Genomic DNA, 16,763 nt, shown 5'->3' with positions numbered 1-16,763 from the left:
CAGACGAGGAATCTCTTCAATGTGATGCTGTTTCTTGACTCTATTGGAATGAAATCATGAGCTCCTTCAGAACAGAGCATCCATTATTCGAGACTATTATTATCAATTCTCCCATCCCTATTTTCCTCTCTTATCTTTCTGTTGCTTAGTCATTATCTGTCCCACGAAAATTTTAACAAGAAAATTGTAAATATGTCAATCTTCTAGCACAGCAGCAATCACAAAGGGAAGATAAAAATAAATTAAAAACACAGGCTACCTTCATGATAGTAACTATTATCTAATTATTTATTTTTTTTACGCCTAACTTAATTGAATATTGCAGCTCAAGTTTAAATTTTGAAAGGTAGAACACACGATGATGAAATAACTAGACAACGGCTTCTTGACTGGAGCACAAATAAAGAGTGAATAATTCTAAATTATTTCTTTTTTAATATGTAAATTTTCATAATTATTAAATAAAAAATACTAATATTTCTATGTTATCAATACTAAATAATAATAATAATTGAAAGATTATTACGAAATATGTGTGTGTGTATATATATATATATTATTGATGTATTTTTTTTATGAATTTTAGAGAATGCAATTATTTTAGTTATTCTAAACATTTATGTACATAATATTGTATAATCAACAAACCAGTACTCCATTTTGGGGAAGCGAAAGAGGGAGTGAAAGAGACAAAGATGAGTGTGGAAATTTTTGTAGGAGGTAGGAAGATGGTGGAGTGGGAAAAAAAGAAGGTATTTTTGGAACAAAATTTTGCAAACAATGTTAACGGGGTGCGAAAAGAAAAAATGGGAGGTGTAAAAAGGAATCCCCCAAGAATAAATATTAAAAATGTTAATCGCACAAATATAAATATGAAAGATATTTTAAAATGTGAATATGAAAGCAATTATTTCATTATTCTATCTAAATGCGTGTGGATGTCATTGCTACTCTTATCTTCATTAATATATATATTTTTTTCATTTTGCATTTGCTTTAAGAAGTCCATTCACTAATGGACAACAATTAAATGTATCTTAATTAAAGGATATTTGAATTGATAGATAGATAGATATAGAGTTCGTATCTAGTTCTTGCCCATTTAAACTTGTGAGTTGTAAACTTTGTGGTACTTTCTGGATTAGATAGAAAGATGATGTAAATGTCGGGTAGGGTTTAATCTTAAACTTTGTGTATATTTTATTACTAATTTTTTGGTCAATTGTCTATAGTTTATTAGAAAGGAGACAAAGTAACACAGATAATCTTGGTATTAAAAAACGTGATGCCTACTTGTGGTCCGTTGGATGCATGCATGTAGGTCGAGATCTATGTTCTACTTTGACGAACAGATATTGTTTTCTTTTCCTTTTGACCAACACTGTGGCCGATGGTGGTCGTGATCTTCGTGTTTTATATGGTACCATATACGCTTTTTCCATATCTTCCTGATTATTAAAACAAAAATGTCCCAATAAAAATGGAAAGAACAATCGTGGTATTTTAATTTTAGATTTAAGTTGTGCCTAGGATAGTTCTGAGACTCATTCAATTCAATGCACATTACAAAACGGAACAAAAAATAAATAAAAGAGAGCTCATAAAAAAACTAGAAAAAACTGCTTTTTCTTATTCAGTGAATATTTATGATAATTTCAGCACTTGTTTTTAATTAATACTTATTGTTCTGTATTTTAATTTCTAAATCGCACTTTCAAATTAACTTTATAAAATGGAAATCATTCAGCTGAATTGGTTGACCCGGTGCGTTTTCTTTGTGTCTCAGAGTTGTGCTTTTCCATCATCATCGGCGTTGGCCACATCAGAAACTCCATTAACTCTTGTCTAGCATCTAAATCTCCAACAAAGTTAACACCTTTCAATTGAATTTGTAGGTTTGATATTTTGGGTCACGGAATCGATGTGCTCTATCCTTCGTGGGCTTGAAAAATCTGTGCATAGTGCTAGTGGATTACATGAATCAATATATGGTCTTCATGTTCAGAAAGCTGACAACAATGCTATCACCACTTCATTGACATAATTTTGTTTTAACACTGATGTCGACCAATTCCATTAGGTCAATGCCCATGGAATTATTCTTCTTGGCTTCAACATCACATAAACTTCAAGTGAGATATTACTTGAACTTGTCACGAAGTTCCTGTGTTTTTTTTTTAATGCTCTCTGCTTTATATATGTGTGTGTAAGTTTCTCAAATTTTATATGGCTAGACCATTCTAAGCCACTGATATATTAATTCAGAATGGAAAATCTCTACTCACGGGGAATAAAGCAAGTCTACAAATTAATTCACAAAATTATTAACATTTACAATATGAAGAAACAATCTCACGTTAGTTCATATCCCACAAGGAACCTGAATAATTCCATGTATCACAGCCCTCTACAAATTCTTGAGGATTATTATTATAGTTGAACGTAACTATGCTATTACAATCTTGTTCTAATTCTTTCTCACCATATCCATCTTGCAATTTTGCCATCCAATCTAATATCCTAGTTTCATAGGGTGAGCTTCTCAATTCCCAATCTGATAAAGGAAATGTGTCTGTGGAGCTATCGTTAGTCTCCCACTCACTTTCTTGAAGGCAAAAAATTTCATGGTTGTAATCCTTGGAAGCCAAATCAATGCTTTTCTGGTTGAAATCTTGTGCTGCATTTTCTGATTTATACTTGCACTCTCCTGAGAATCAAACTAGTGTAAGTGAATTTGAATAACGAGTACAATCATTTCACAAGTGCAACAAAAATATCCAAGTGGCCAAGCATTTTTCCATTAGGCAGCGACGACCACATAGATAAAATCATGTGTCGATTTAGATTAAATTTTAGTAAAATTAATTTTTATTAAATTTATTTTAAACCATTAAATATAACTGAAATGCATGTATGAAATAATTTGCACTATATAATTTTTTATTCGAATGTGTATTTTATATTGAAAAGTGTAAGAATTAATTTTTTAACTAAAAAACAAATTAGTGCTACAATGTTCTACAATAAATAATAGGTTTAAATATGTTTATCTTCATATTTTAACAATTTTTATTTTAGTTTTTTCAAACAATATTTTTTATAAATTTTTATTTTTAATTCTTTCTATTAATTTAGTGTTAAGTGTCAACTTTTGGTTAGAGCATGCCAATAAAATAGATTAAAAGTAATAATTTATAAAAATGTAGAGACTATAAAACAAACAAAATTTATTTAAAAGAACTAAAATAAAAAAAAATCATTAAAATGTAAAAAAAAAGAACATATTTAAACCTAAATAATATCTATAAATAAGTAAACATTTATATAAATAATAGCACAGTACATATTCATCTGTACCTTCTTGTTGAACTCGTGGTCTTTTTTTTAAATGAGTCCTCCAGTAATTCTTGATTTCATTGTCAGTTCTTCCCGGGAGTCTACGAGCAATCTTGGACCACCTACATTCATTGTACTAGAAAATTACAAAATTGGCAAGTTTAGGTTATGGAGCAACACTACCAATTAGTTGCTAAACTAGTAAGTGTGGCATTGTTAAACATACTACACTTATTTTTTGACCCTCAAGCAAGAGAAGAATCTCACTTGTTACCCCATTGCTGTTGAAGCTGAAAAATAAGCTGCTCTTCTTCATCACTAAAATGGCCATGCTTGAGATTTGGACGAAGATAATTCATCCACCTTAACCTGCAACTTTTACCACTTCTCCTAAGGCCTACACAAAAAAAATAATCAAGTTTTACCACTTTTCACTATGCATGCACACAAAATATTATAAACGAACTCAATCTAATTCACTTTCAAAAATTAACTCAGTGAAGAAAGATTGTCTAAATGCATGCTTGGAACAACGATAATTGTAATTATATTCCCGTTTTTTTTATGCAAAAGTTACTCTAAATAGCGTTAAAGTGACGTGCATTTAAAATTTTCGAAAGAAAAACCAAACACACCTTCTTAATTATAAAAGATATTTTGATTATATTCTTAGTTAACATGAGATATTTTAGCACAATATTCATCATCAACATCAAATTGGGCATTCCATTCCTTATTCATTCTATGTCATAATAAACATAATTCTTCATACATACCAGCTACTTTGGCAAGGGAGTCCCACCTTCGTTCCCCAAGACGGGTCACAAAGCTGGTTAATTGTTCATCTTCCTCTTGGAGCCAAGTCCCTTTACGCAAATCTTCTCCTTGCATGGCTTCTTGATATTTATATGCCACTATACTCTCAATGCCACACAAATATATATACACACATACAAAGTGCTGGAGATGACAATTTGACATCTGACTAATCATAAAATTGAAGTTGGAAATGCGAAAAAGAGAGGATAGGCAGAAAATCTCACAGGGCATAAGAGTGGATAATATTGCTGAATGTGTGTGGGAACTCCACCAACTATTAGCTTAACAATTAAATTATGCAATGTATCAAACTATACTATATAATTAGGTCATTCATTCCTCTAACATTAGATGCATTTCTATGAGCACTATTCTTGGCATCAGCAATTCTGGCCATTTGTATAGACATGGTCCATAACTAGCTTCTACTTCAGCAACAACAGCTGGTCAGATATATTGATTATGGTCATGGATATGATATTTTTTTTGTCCTTGCTTAGTGTTTGAAACAAGATATGGATGTTTAATATATAAAAAAAAATAAAACATGAAAAGAAAAGAAAATAATGGATTTAATCATTCATTATATTAATTACACGTTTGAAGATTAAAAGATAAGGGATAGGGATTTGTATGGTGTGGAGGAAACCAACATTGGGTAAATCCATTAATATCTTTCTAGCTTTTCTCCAGGTAAATTAAACGGGTTTGAAGGTTCAATTTTGCTCATGAGCAAAAAGTGGACTCTTATTGATCTCAAGTAAATTTTGGATACCCTTATAATATTTATTCCTTTACCACTTTTACTAAACAGTTTTTTCAATTCTTATATAAAAATTAAATTAAAGACAAATAATCATATATATATATATATATAAACATGATTGTAATGGAAGGAAAATATTCTTAGAAGATAGACTAAAAATATTAAGTGACATACCAAGCCTTTCTGTTCTCCTACTTTTTTTTTCTTGTGATTTAGTATCAATCCTTTTTGACCTAATTGTCCAACTTTGCTATTTATTTCGTATAACTAATTAAACAGAACAATAAGGAACACATCCAACTTATCCTACTTGAAGAAGCTTGAACAAGATAAACTATCTATTAAACTAGTACTGAAATCTTAGAACTTTTTAAGGAAGCAAATGATTACAGAAGGAATTGAACACAAAACAATCATAAAGTGAGAGCGTTGCTCCTCTGAAAGACATTTATCCTTGGCTTACACTCCTCAGGTGATCAGAGCAACAATGAAGACTATTCAATGTTTTTCTAATACCCTGTACAAGCAAACTGCACCCATGATATGGAATCTTCTTATCCAGTTAGCATGAATGCAGAAAAATGAAATTATTCCTAATCATTCTCTCTCTCTCTCTTAACAATTTACTTATATATATTATGAGCCTTTATTCTTAAGAGTATTTTTAAAAATTATCTTTGACCAATAACATTTTGAGAAAGAATTATTAAATTTTTTTTATTACACCACATAAATTTTCCTTATGTTGAGTTTTTTTTTTAATTTAATTCAAATTTGAATTATCCATAATTTTTTAAAATTATCTCTTTGTTTTAACCTTGTTTGATATAATAAAATATTTATTATTAATAATGAAAAAAATTATAATTTTAAATTTAATAAATTTTTTAACTAATTATATAATATATCTTTAACGTTTTGATTGAAAATTTTTAATTCAATAACTTCTATACCGTGCAGAAGAAAGTAGAAACTCACTAATTAAGAAAGAAATAAAAAGAGAAATGTAACATAAGATAAATAATGTGATTAAAAATTAAAAGGAAAAAGAATGATAAAAATATTGTAAATAAATTGTATAAACAGCATAACCCTAAAAGAAAATGCAGTCCTGCAACTTATAAATTTGAACAAGGAATTCTGGCATAAGTGCTGCAGGTATTTTACATTCCCTTGAATTGCTTTTCTTTTATCCAACAGATCATAGTGGTCTTCCCATTTAGAATGACATGACCAGTTGGAGTTTTGAAAATGGACTATGGTTCAAATTATGTCCCTTTTACCCTTTTTTTTTTTTTTTTTTTTTTGTAGAAACTGGATCCTTAATTACCTTAGGGGTGTTTGATTGCGGCATTGATTTTTCATTTTTTTACATGGGTTTAAGTACACAAAATTAAAATTTATATATAAAATAATTTTACTAAAAATAATAAAATATTATAAAATTAATTTATTGATAATATTAAATATTATAATTTTTAATAAAAAATTATTATTTCTTAACATGTAACGTTAAACATATAGTTTGGTATAGACTAGTTTGATAATAATATAAAAATCAACTAATCTAAATTATATTTTTTTAATTTAAGTTAAATTTTTTATTATTTTTAAAAGATAATACTCTTTTTTTTTTGTCTAAAGTTAAAGATAACATGATGTTCTTGAACTTAAATATTTTAATTTGTGAATTAATAAATAATTTAAATTTTATCAGTTAGAGTACAAATAAAATTTCAATATATAGTTTTTTAATGATTAATTGTTTTTAATAAAGAGACAATATTTATGTTAAAATTAGACAAATACATAATAAATGTGCAAAATATTGCAATAAAAATCTTACATAAGTTACAACTTATTCTAAATCATAAATCATAAGTTAAAATGATTTTAAAATTTTAAATATAAACATATTTAAATAAAATTTATTTTAAGTTAATATTTATGTAAGGATGAATTTGAAGATTTATATAACTTTAGTATATTTGCTATTGAATTTGGTTTGATTTTGAACATAAAAATTAAACATTAAAGTAATTACATACTAAAATTCAATTTATTTAATTTTTAGTTTTTTCAGTTAGCAATGTATTCAGTTTTCATTTTTTTTTATTGGTCTAGCAATTTAAAATAGTATGAATGAATACTTAAATACCCCTAAAATATATAAAATATGATGAAGAACAAGTTAGTGCTTAAGTGGTTAGAACTTTCGGTGTCCATAGCCACTTTCAAGTGTGAACTTTCCTGCAATAACTAAAACAAACAAATATAAAATTTGTAAAAAGTTAATTCAGTCTGAAAATAATCATATATAAAAATTTTAATTTTTTTTCTTGGTTTCAAAATACATGTTCTGATTTAGTTGACTTCCTCAATCGTCAAACTGATAAAATTTTGCAAATGCTGGTTGCATTAAAGTCTCTAATTGGAATTACAGTTAAAGGAAAAAAAAAGCAGCAAATAAGTGCTTCCTATGAGATCACAGTTTCATTCGTCAAGATCTTTTTAGACAATGGCAAGCACCACATAGATTCCTTAAGTAATAACATTTCTGTGTTAGACACAATGTCATGATGTCTATTAAGGCATAAGTGCTTCAAATCTATATGACGAAACACTACTTTTTGCATCATTTGATTTTGATAGTTGTGAACCGCCCCTTTTTTTAAAAAATTATTTTGAATTTAATATGTTTTTAAATTATTTTAAAAAAAATTCTAAAAAATTTTAAGTATATTTTAATTTTTAAAATATAATTAATATCATTTTAAAAATTAAATTTCCAAAATAAAAAGAGTAGTACAAATATAAAAAAAAAAAATGGTGCAAATACAATCTCTTGTACAGTGATATATCTAATTATCTATCCTCCGGCCCAGTGGTCACCATGGACCAGCAATAACAACCCAACTCGGCCTTAAGCCCAGAGATCTGCATGCTTATGGAGGATTGATTATGTTTGTGTACATTATATAATACCTCCTCCTATTTATAAAAAATAATCAACAATATTTTTATTTTAAATAAATTAATTGTTAAATTTTTTTATATCATTATCTATTATAAAATGTGTATTAATAAAATATATATAACACAAATTTAATCATTTAATATTCTGAATAACAAAAGTTAATTACAGAAACATAGATATTGTTGATGTTGTTCTTTAATTAACATTAAAATTCAGCACATCGACATAAAAAGTTGACACATATTAATAAAATAAAAGTCAAATTTTAATTAGAGAACAATATCATGTGAGTTTTAGAATAGAGTGTAAATTTATTACACGTAACAACTTTTTATTAATCTTAATGAATTAAATATTAAATAAGACTGGAGATAATATTATATAAAAGACATATTAAAGGAGAATTTTATGTGTACGCGTGATTATATATTAACTATGCTGAGCTGTGAAGTTTTTGTTATGTTTCAGGAGCTCAAGGGAAATGCATCGAGGTGCACTGGTTAGTTGGTTTGAGTGAAAGCAATTCACACCAAAGATCTTGAACGGAAAATGTATTTTCTTCTTTATTACCAACTTCCTTCAATTGAAGCTGACAATGGTCTAAATCTGGTCAATCTTACACGTTATGCAAGAAGCAAGGTTGTGTTTCCAGAAACATAATACCCAGATAAAGTGAAAAGCAAAAAAGGCATTGTCCAGCATTCGTATCTTGTAAACATATGCTGAACTAATTCATAGAGAGTGCTGATTACATTAACAACTAAAAGAAAATATTATCGTTCAATTCCCACTTTTTCTTACTCGGATACCAGTTGATGACAATTTCCTTATTAAACAGTCAATTTCCTCAGATGAAATATAGCCCAGTCCCATTATAAATGAACTGGTTTTGAAGGTTTAACTGCACAATGCCTTCAATCATGATGTCCGAATCCAGTACAAAAAAAGGGGCGAATTTGCTTAAGAAGGAACCAAAGGGAAAAAAGAAAAGAAATCTTCCGTATTTCTCTTTGTAAAAGGGGAAAAATACAAGAAAGTATTTCACAAAACATTCTTAATCTGAAAGATATAACTAACAATTTCCAATAAGTTACATTAATCACTGCTTTCTTCAAATTGCTAATTATCCAACTGATATAATAAGAAGATAGAAGAGAGAGAAAAAATTAGGCTGGAAAGAAACCAATAAATAATGGCACCAAAATGGAGAAGAGGAGCACATTCATCATCCTTCACCTATTTAATTCACACTTCCAGTTGTGGCAGAAAACTACTAGGCTAAGTTGTGACCATATCCTCCACCCCATTCTGTGCTGCGGCATCCGCCAATCTCTTCCATTTAAGTTCTCGCTGCTCTGCCTCTTCTTTGGCTTTAGCCAATTTCTCAGCATGCTGCCTCTGACACTCTTCAAACAATTCTGCATCCATTTCCACGAACATTTTGCGAACATTCACAGTCAGTCCGTGAACTGCCTGGTTCCAATGACTAGAGATATTTTTCTCAAACGCTTCAAATATTATCGGCAATATCACAGTCCTGTTTTGGGCAATTAAACTCACAATATGCTCATTATTCCACAAAAAGAGGGCTCGCTCTGCAACCTGCATAACAAGTGTGCATAAGAAAAGACTTTTGACAAAAGTTTTAAATCGTGAAAAATAAAAACAGCTACATTTGGACAAAGTTCAGTTCCTAGTTCTGACTGCTCAAGATTCTCAACCTTGTAAATTTGCCACAGGTAAATCACAAAAAGGCATTCAGATATAACAATAATAATAATAATAATAATAATAATAATAAAGAAGCTGCAGAAGTCTTGAATCCTACATTATTTATAAAGATCATATTCTTAGACTTATTTTGGTGCTCAACTAAAGGGTATTTAAGAGGGGTTCGTGTGCTTGCTGGACATGTAGATAGATGATTGAGTTTTGATCAGTTGACGAGCTTCTCTTTTTGGCTCAGGATTTTGAATTTTTGCTTTATGCTTTCATTTTCTTCGTTTATAAGGTCTTGGAAGAATAAATGTTCAGCCAACCATGCGAGCTAAAAAAAGTTTGCACAAGCTTTAGTATGGTATTAGAGCAAACTTCCAGAATATTTTCAACAGAAAATTCTGCATCAACAGCTCTTAAAGAGCAATAAGCTCTTGCATGTGAAAACATCCAACTGATTCTACAACTGACTAAGGGAATAGAACAATTGTTTCAAGCTAAAGAATGAATCAATGCATTATGGCAGACATTATGAATAAAATTATAAAAACCTAAATAATTTTATGGTGACCTACACTCAGTCGCATGGTTGTTAACATCGTGTGTTAACACATAATATCATACGAGTTTACGACCTCGGGAAGCAAAAACGAGTTGGATGGACACTAAACTCGTTTTTGGCTGAACTCGTGACTCTAACTACTGAATTTCCAAGTAAGTGTAAAGGGCCATATTTTGCTGAAACGCAGCGTTTGAACCCTGTTGTTAGGATTACCCTTTTAGCGTGCAGATTGAAACAACCCACAGCTCCCTCGAGTCCAACCCTCCATTGCAACAAACAAACAGTTCCCATCTCCTTCAGCGCTGGCAGCGTTGCACAATGAGCAGAACTTTGAGCAACGGCAGCACTGACGCTCCGCAAACTGCAAGCAGAACCTCCAAGCTTCAATTGGTTTGTGCAAACATAGAGCTTCCTGCAGCAGCAAATTTTGTGAACAAAGCAAACTGCAAGTAGAACCTCAACCAGCAGCAACGGTGACGTTCTGCAAACTGCGATCAGAACCTTCAAGCTTCAACTGGTTTGTGTGAACATAGAGCTTCCTGCAGCAGCAAATTTTTGCAAAAAAAATAAACAGGTTCGACCTCCAAACTTACCTGTATTTGTGTGTTTTTAACATTGTTATGTTTTGCTTTATTATTTTGATTTTTTTAACAAGCACTCCGCTAGTTTACTCAAACTCTTAAGTTTATCAACCTTGCTTAATCTATTGAAAGATAAATTATCCCCTCCTACCCCACACACACCACACCCTTACACATACTTTTCTCCTATGAGAGATGAAATGCACAATTAGTCCAATTAATTATTAACAAAACCTCATAGCATTGTGAGCAACTATAAATGAACCTCCTAAAGATCAATCTTAGTCTTTCTCCAACTTTTGATCTCCAATAACTAATTTCAAACACCTTATGATCGATTTAAGCCTTTAGAGAACAAAATGTTTTAAACACCCAACCAGTAGTTTTGGAGCTTTGCCCAAAATCTTCAATTCATCTTCTAAGGTACCAAAGTCAATACTAAGGGTTCAAAACAAGCTGTAAATGATGCTGAGAGTCAGAGATAAAAATTGTCCCTAATAAGCCCATCCACATTCAAATGGACTACAAGGTAACACATCAATTCCTCATTTGAGGGTAATTTCTTAAGACAGAGGGTTGAGGCAGTGTGAAATAAGCATCTATCATGGGAGTGGAGTGTAGCATAAAAAAGGGAATAAAATGTAAACCACACTCTTGAACCCAACAATAGCAAATAAGCCCCACCCCTGTTATTAATCTGCTTAAACTTCCATTCACTAAAGTGAAAGTAAGAAAAACATGGGATTAGATGAGCTGGGGCTTGGCAGACTGCAAAATTGAAATTTTGAAAATTTGGGGCAGTTTTGGATGAAAGGAGCTTTTTGCCAACAGTTAGGAATTTGAAAGGGATGCAAAGGCTTATCAGAAATCAATAGAAAATAGTTTCACTTTCACCATAATGTTACTAGAAAGCAATAAGATAGAAACAAGCATTGCTCTTTGCTCCTCGATTTATTGAAACAGCTGCAACACCCTCATGATTTAACAACCAAACAAATAGAGTATTGACACTTAATTTGTGCTGAATTGAGGACCATTTGCAATGTGCCACCCATCATCCAACCAGGAGAAGAGCAAGCAATACTTGTTCAGGGGTACAAAGAGTATAAATATTTAATATATTTATACTGTGGATACAAATAAAACTATAGAAACAATTTTCACTCATGCGGGTGCTGCTCTCTGGCTATTGAAGGTGGTTGACCCCAGCATGCAAATGAAGGTTAAGTTTTCCATTTTGGCAGTTGCATATAAGTGACATGACTAACAAGCTACAAACAATAATAAATTATCCGGTATGACATTTTTCTGCATGTCAAAAATGTTCCACAGCTGAAATTAAAAAACTCCAAATAATTTCTGTAGGAACCAGATTTTAAATTGTTTTGCTCCAAGTTTTAAATTTTCATTTCTTCCTGAGCTTGAAGTTCTATTGTCAAACTCAAGAAGTTCCAGATGGGTTTCAAGTTCAACTCCCTGCAATATAAATCATTGGTTCTCCAGTATGTTTCATTGCCTTATAGCTTTTGTTATTAACGTGGTGCTATATTTCTTTCCCTCTTTGATATAAAAGCATCAGGAACATTTTTGTTATGACAGTGCCCTGCAAGATTGTCAGTCTTAGAAACAGTCATTTTCTTTGCTCAGGTAGATTCCACAAAGCAGGCTCAAACAGGGGGTTTCAACAGTCAGAAAAGTGCAAGAAACTGGGTTCCATCTTTCAGAAATATGCACTACACTCAAGAGTCAAGACTAAGCAACAACCACCAGAGACTAAGTTCAATTCCAGAGAAGGAAACAAAAAGTCAGAAACAAATTCCTATTAGAATTTAATACTGTAGTGGTCATAAGATTTCATCATAACTTAATATAAGATGCCCACAAATTAAAATATGAGGTTAAAAAAGAATTCTCTATGAAAAGAATCGATACAGAGACAAGCATCATAATTGATATCAATGAATTTTCTCTCTGAAGAGAATTGTTCAAGGCTAAGGTTAAGAGAAATTCAGCCACACACATGATTAAGTAGAAATCTTAAACTGGACCTGAGACACTTTCTGTGCAACCCAGTAAAGATGCATAAATAAACTCTGATATCAAGGCAGGTTGAGGAAAATGACCATGCAACCACCAATTGAACAATAAAAATTGAAAAGGAAGCTGGCAAAATGAAATAATATTGGCTCTCTAATCTCTATGAACATAATGTGCCATATCAACAATCATTTGATTCTAATATATTAAAAGCAAGATCAAAACACATGGCATTTCTGAAAATTGGAAGGCACATGTTTACTTGTTTGGGTATCCTCATAAAAGAGCAATTTTCTTTCTTGGTTTTAATGAAGAAAGATGCTAGATGAAATGATGCAGGCAGCCTATGAGAACATGCTGTGTCTAGTTGAAATACCCATCTCTCTTCTATTGAGAAAAAACCAAAGGTCCACCATAACCATGATGTACTAAGGAATCTGAGGAAGGCTTCTAGAAAACAAGTTTATTACAACTCTTATGCCCTCTCAAACTTGTTTTTATTACCAGCATGTAGGTCATGTGACTTGCACACATCTCCCACTCCATCTAACATAACCCTGAATTTTGTTGCAAGGTGGCACATTGCAATCAATCTTGTTAAATCAGAGGGGAATATGCTTGGTTTCTTACATCAAGAAGGGGACATTTGACCAAAATAAAGCAAGGGGACTAGAAAAAGTTGACCCTAAAAACCATATTCTCCACAGCAGCAATCTCAAGATTTCGTTCCAACTATGTTGCAGCTCTTAAAATATCATCATATGCATGCCATGACATAAATAAATAATGGTAATAATAATAATAAAAATTTGGACATTCTTAAATACTTTGTAGGGAAAATCACAATCTCTCCTATTACTGTTATTAAATAGAAAATTAATATTACAACCCCAAACATAAGCTGTTACCCATATGATCTTTATTTTATGCCAGTTTTTCTTTTTTTTACTATTTAAAAATATAAATCACACATACAATTTCATAATTAATAAGTAACTAGGAGCCACCAGTTGATTTTTATTTTGGTTAACTTTGCCATTTCAGTACTCAGCTCCAAAGCAGACAAAGAACAATAATGAATTCAAAATCCCTCTACATGCAAAAAGCATATGCATGGATGTATTTATGTTTGCATTTCTGTGTGAAAGGCCAGAAACCAATTAAGTCAGATAGGAACATAAACCATCTTCTCACATTAATAGTTAATGACGATAAGGATGGTTTTGTTATCATCAGTCCTAGGCTGATTTTAAGCATCCAATACTAGTAAGCTTTTGTAGGAAAATAAATTAATTATTACACTTTGTAATTTTAATGAAAAAATTGCTTTTCCCATAAAATCGTACTACTTTTGGATGCTTAAAATCAGTCTTAAGGTTTTATATTAACATTTTTCTAATATTAAAGCTTTCCATTTTTCCCCATCTAACAGTAAATCAGTACTAGATGCATGGCAAAAAAAGCAACCAAACAATAAATACTACAACTGTACCCCAGAAAGAAGGATTCAAGCATGATAGAGTATGGAGCTATAAAAGGAAAAGACAAAAAAGGAACAATGCAATTAAAGTTCATTAATTAGGCAGCTGAAACTTAAATTATCCCTCAGTTGATATATACCATAAATAAACAGCCGCATTCAACTAGAAGGATGGCAAGTTAAAAAATAGACCAAGATTGGATATACAATGTACCATAGCATAGAAGGTAGCATTTCAACAAACAACATTATAAATTTAAAACCAGAAATAAGAAACGGAAGAATGCTAGTCATAATCCCTAGTTATAACCAACACCACTATAAAAAATATATATTTTTCCACAAACCTGAAAGTGAGAGCTATTGAGGCAGCGGGAAATCTGTCGGAAAAGGGGAACCATGCAGCGTTGAAATTCCGCAGCCTGCGTGGCCTCCAGCACTTCCTCCAGTTCTCCAAGGAAGAGAACTTCCTTCTGGCAATTGGTGAGAGGCCAATACTTCAACAACCCCCTGATAACCGTATCCGCTAGCTTGAAATCCTTCTCCACGAACTGAGTGATGCAGTAAGACAATTGCTGGTGGTACACAGCAACAGACTTAGGTTTATGCAGTGGTAGCAACGCCCTTACAAGAAACAACTTATGCTCCTCTTTCATGGGTAGAGCAAACCCATTAATGATACTCCCAAGAATCTCTAGAAGCTCCCCAATACCACTGTGCCTCTCAGTCTCGTATATAAACCGGTAAAAAATGTTGTTAATAGCCTTTCTAATGAAGGGCCTATGAACCATGAACTTGCCATATATACGATGCAGTATGGTTTTCAAATACTCACGCTCTCGAGGGTCCTCAGTGTCAAACAAATCAAGCAACTTGAGCACAAAGGAGTGATCAATATACCGTTTTGCAACCTTGGTATCAGTATCAGACGACACAACGTATCTGAGGAGAAGCTCATATACCAGCTGCAAATGAGGCCATGCGGGATCCAAGCACGGCTCCTCTTCTTCAGGATCTGCGGGCTCTTGCCCTGTGTTCTCGTGCGACGCAGGCGGCAAGCACCGGAAAATGTTGACGGATATCATTCGAATCATCTCTTCCTGACAATTCTCCGATATCTTGCCGGAACCAGATTGGATGAAGTCCACGAGGTCCATCAGCGCTTGCCGCTTGATCTCTTTCTCCCTAACGTTCTTCAGCGTGTCGGAGAAATCCAGAGCGTAGCAGCACATTTGGAACTTCCGGAGAAACATGTTCTGCCGCTCGGAAACCGGCACGTCGCGGAACAGCGGCAACGGTTCCATGGCGCCGACCGGCGGGGGCATCGCGGCAGCGGAATTCGCCACCGAGGCCCCGGCTCCACCGCGTGAGGCGTGGTTAACGACGACATTGGCAGAACCTGCCGCCGACGAATTGCGGTTGTTTCCGGCGTACGCCGCCGGCGGAGGGTCGGCAGAGTCAGACTTGGAGGGCTTCTTTCCGCCCTTCATGATTTTCTTGAACATTTTGACGGAATCGCTCGGCGCAAACCCTAACCCTAGAATTGGATTCAGATGTATGAGGTGGAGGAAGCGAGGTAGTGGAAGAGGAAAACGAGCAGTTTCGTGAGCCGCATGAGAAAAAACTTTTCATCGAGCTGTCGCTAATCCATGAACGGGTAGTTGTTCTTCCCCCGATTTTTGCATCGGGATTCGGATCTGAAAACGCGAAAAGAGAAGAAGAAGGAGAATGGTGAGAGAGAGTGATTGAGAGAGCTATGGATCAGAGTGAAGAATCATGTTGGAGTGGAATCACCGGAATGAATGCCGGAATTTTGATCGGTCGGAGAAGTGTTCCGGCGAACGAAAAGCTGAGTTACACACAGAGAAAGAGAGAGAGGGGGAACGATAATTAAGGGATGGGATTAGACTATTAGAGAGAGGTGCGTTTGGAAAGCGAGTGATTATAGATTACCATAATCGCTATTAGAAACAGTCATTTTTTAGTTTCTTTTTTCATTTGAACTGGTTTGGTTTTCTACTTTTTCGAGTGCTTTACACTTCATATTCATAATTTGGTTGGTTGGTTAGATTAAATGCTAATAAATTTGATTTATTCTTTTTGTGTTATCTCTTTTTCAAATGGTTCAGTTTGCATTGGATAAAGAAAGAAAATGGGTTAAGCCACTGAGATGATTGGAAACCACAATAGTGTAGTTGGAGTTGGTCCGGGGTATATACGTGGCTTACAAGTGATGAATTAGGGATTCTCAGTTCGCCACATGGCATGTTAATATCGTATACAGTACTCTTTGTGGTTAACTGCCACATGTTCCGTTGCTACGTAAATTCATGTGGTTAATTAATGGTAAAAGGCTGAAACAAAAAGCATAGGAACCCTATGACAGTTAATAATGTTTTAAATAGGACGATGACTAATATTCATTTCAAATTTGTGCATTGATATATATCATGCACAAAACAGTATCATATGCAATAATGCATGACACA

The 16,763-nt window shown here is 32.7% G+C and overlaps 2 protein-coding genes across 2 annotated transcripts; both read right to left on the bottom strand.

Moving 5' to 3' along the window:
* Positions 1 to 2,357: 2,357 nt before the first annotated feature.
* On the bottom strand, positions 2,358 to 4,294 carry LOC113870845 (transcription factor MYB27). The gene is made up of 4 exons (XM_027507353.1): positions 4,113 to 4,294; positions 3,604 to 3,733; positions 3,358 to 3,458; positions 2,358 to 2,707 (listed from the first exon to the last, which is right to left on the bottom strand). The coding sequence occupies exons 1-4, from the start codon at positions 4,225 to 4,227 to the stop codon at positions 2,358 to 2,360; spliced, it is 696 nt and encodes a 231-aa protein (XP_027363154.1). The 5' UTR covers positions 4,228 to 4,294.
* Positions 4,295 to 8,790: 4,496 nt separating this feature from the next.
* LOC113872638 (serine/threonine protein phosphatase 2A 57 kDa regulatory subunit B' beta isoform-like) lies at positions 8,791 to 16,289 on the bottom strand. Its single transcript, XM_027510341.1, has 2 exons — positions 14,622 to 16,289; positions 8,791 to 9,500 (listed from the first exon to the last, which is right to left on the bottom strand). The coding sequence occupies exons 1-2, from the start codon at positions 15,777 to 15,779 to the stop codon at positions 9,177 to 9,179; spliced, it is 1,482 nt and encodes a 493-aa protein (XP_027366142.1). The 5' UTR covers positions 15,780 to 16,289; the 3' UTR covers positions 8,791 to 9,176.
* Positions 16,290 to 16,763: the final 474 nt, after the last annotated feature.

This window comes from Abrus precatorius, unplaced genomic scaffold (genome assembly GCF_003935025.1).
Source record: "Abrus precatorius isolate BTA unplaced genomic scaffold, Abrus_2018 Scaffold7, whole genome shotgun sequence".
Lineage (NCBI taxonomy): Eukaryota > Viridiplantae > Streptophyta > Magnoliopsida > Fabales > Fabaceae > Abrus > Abrus precatorius.
The sequence above is the reverse complement of the archived record's forward strand: the minus strand, read 5'-3'. Positions and strand labels throughout refer to the sequence as shown.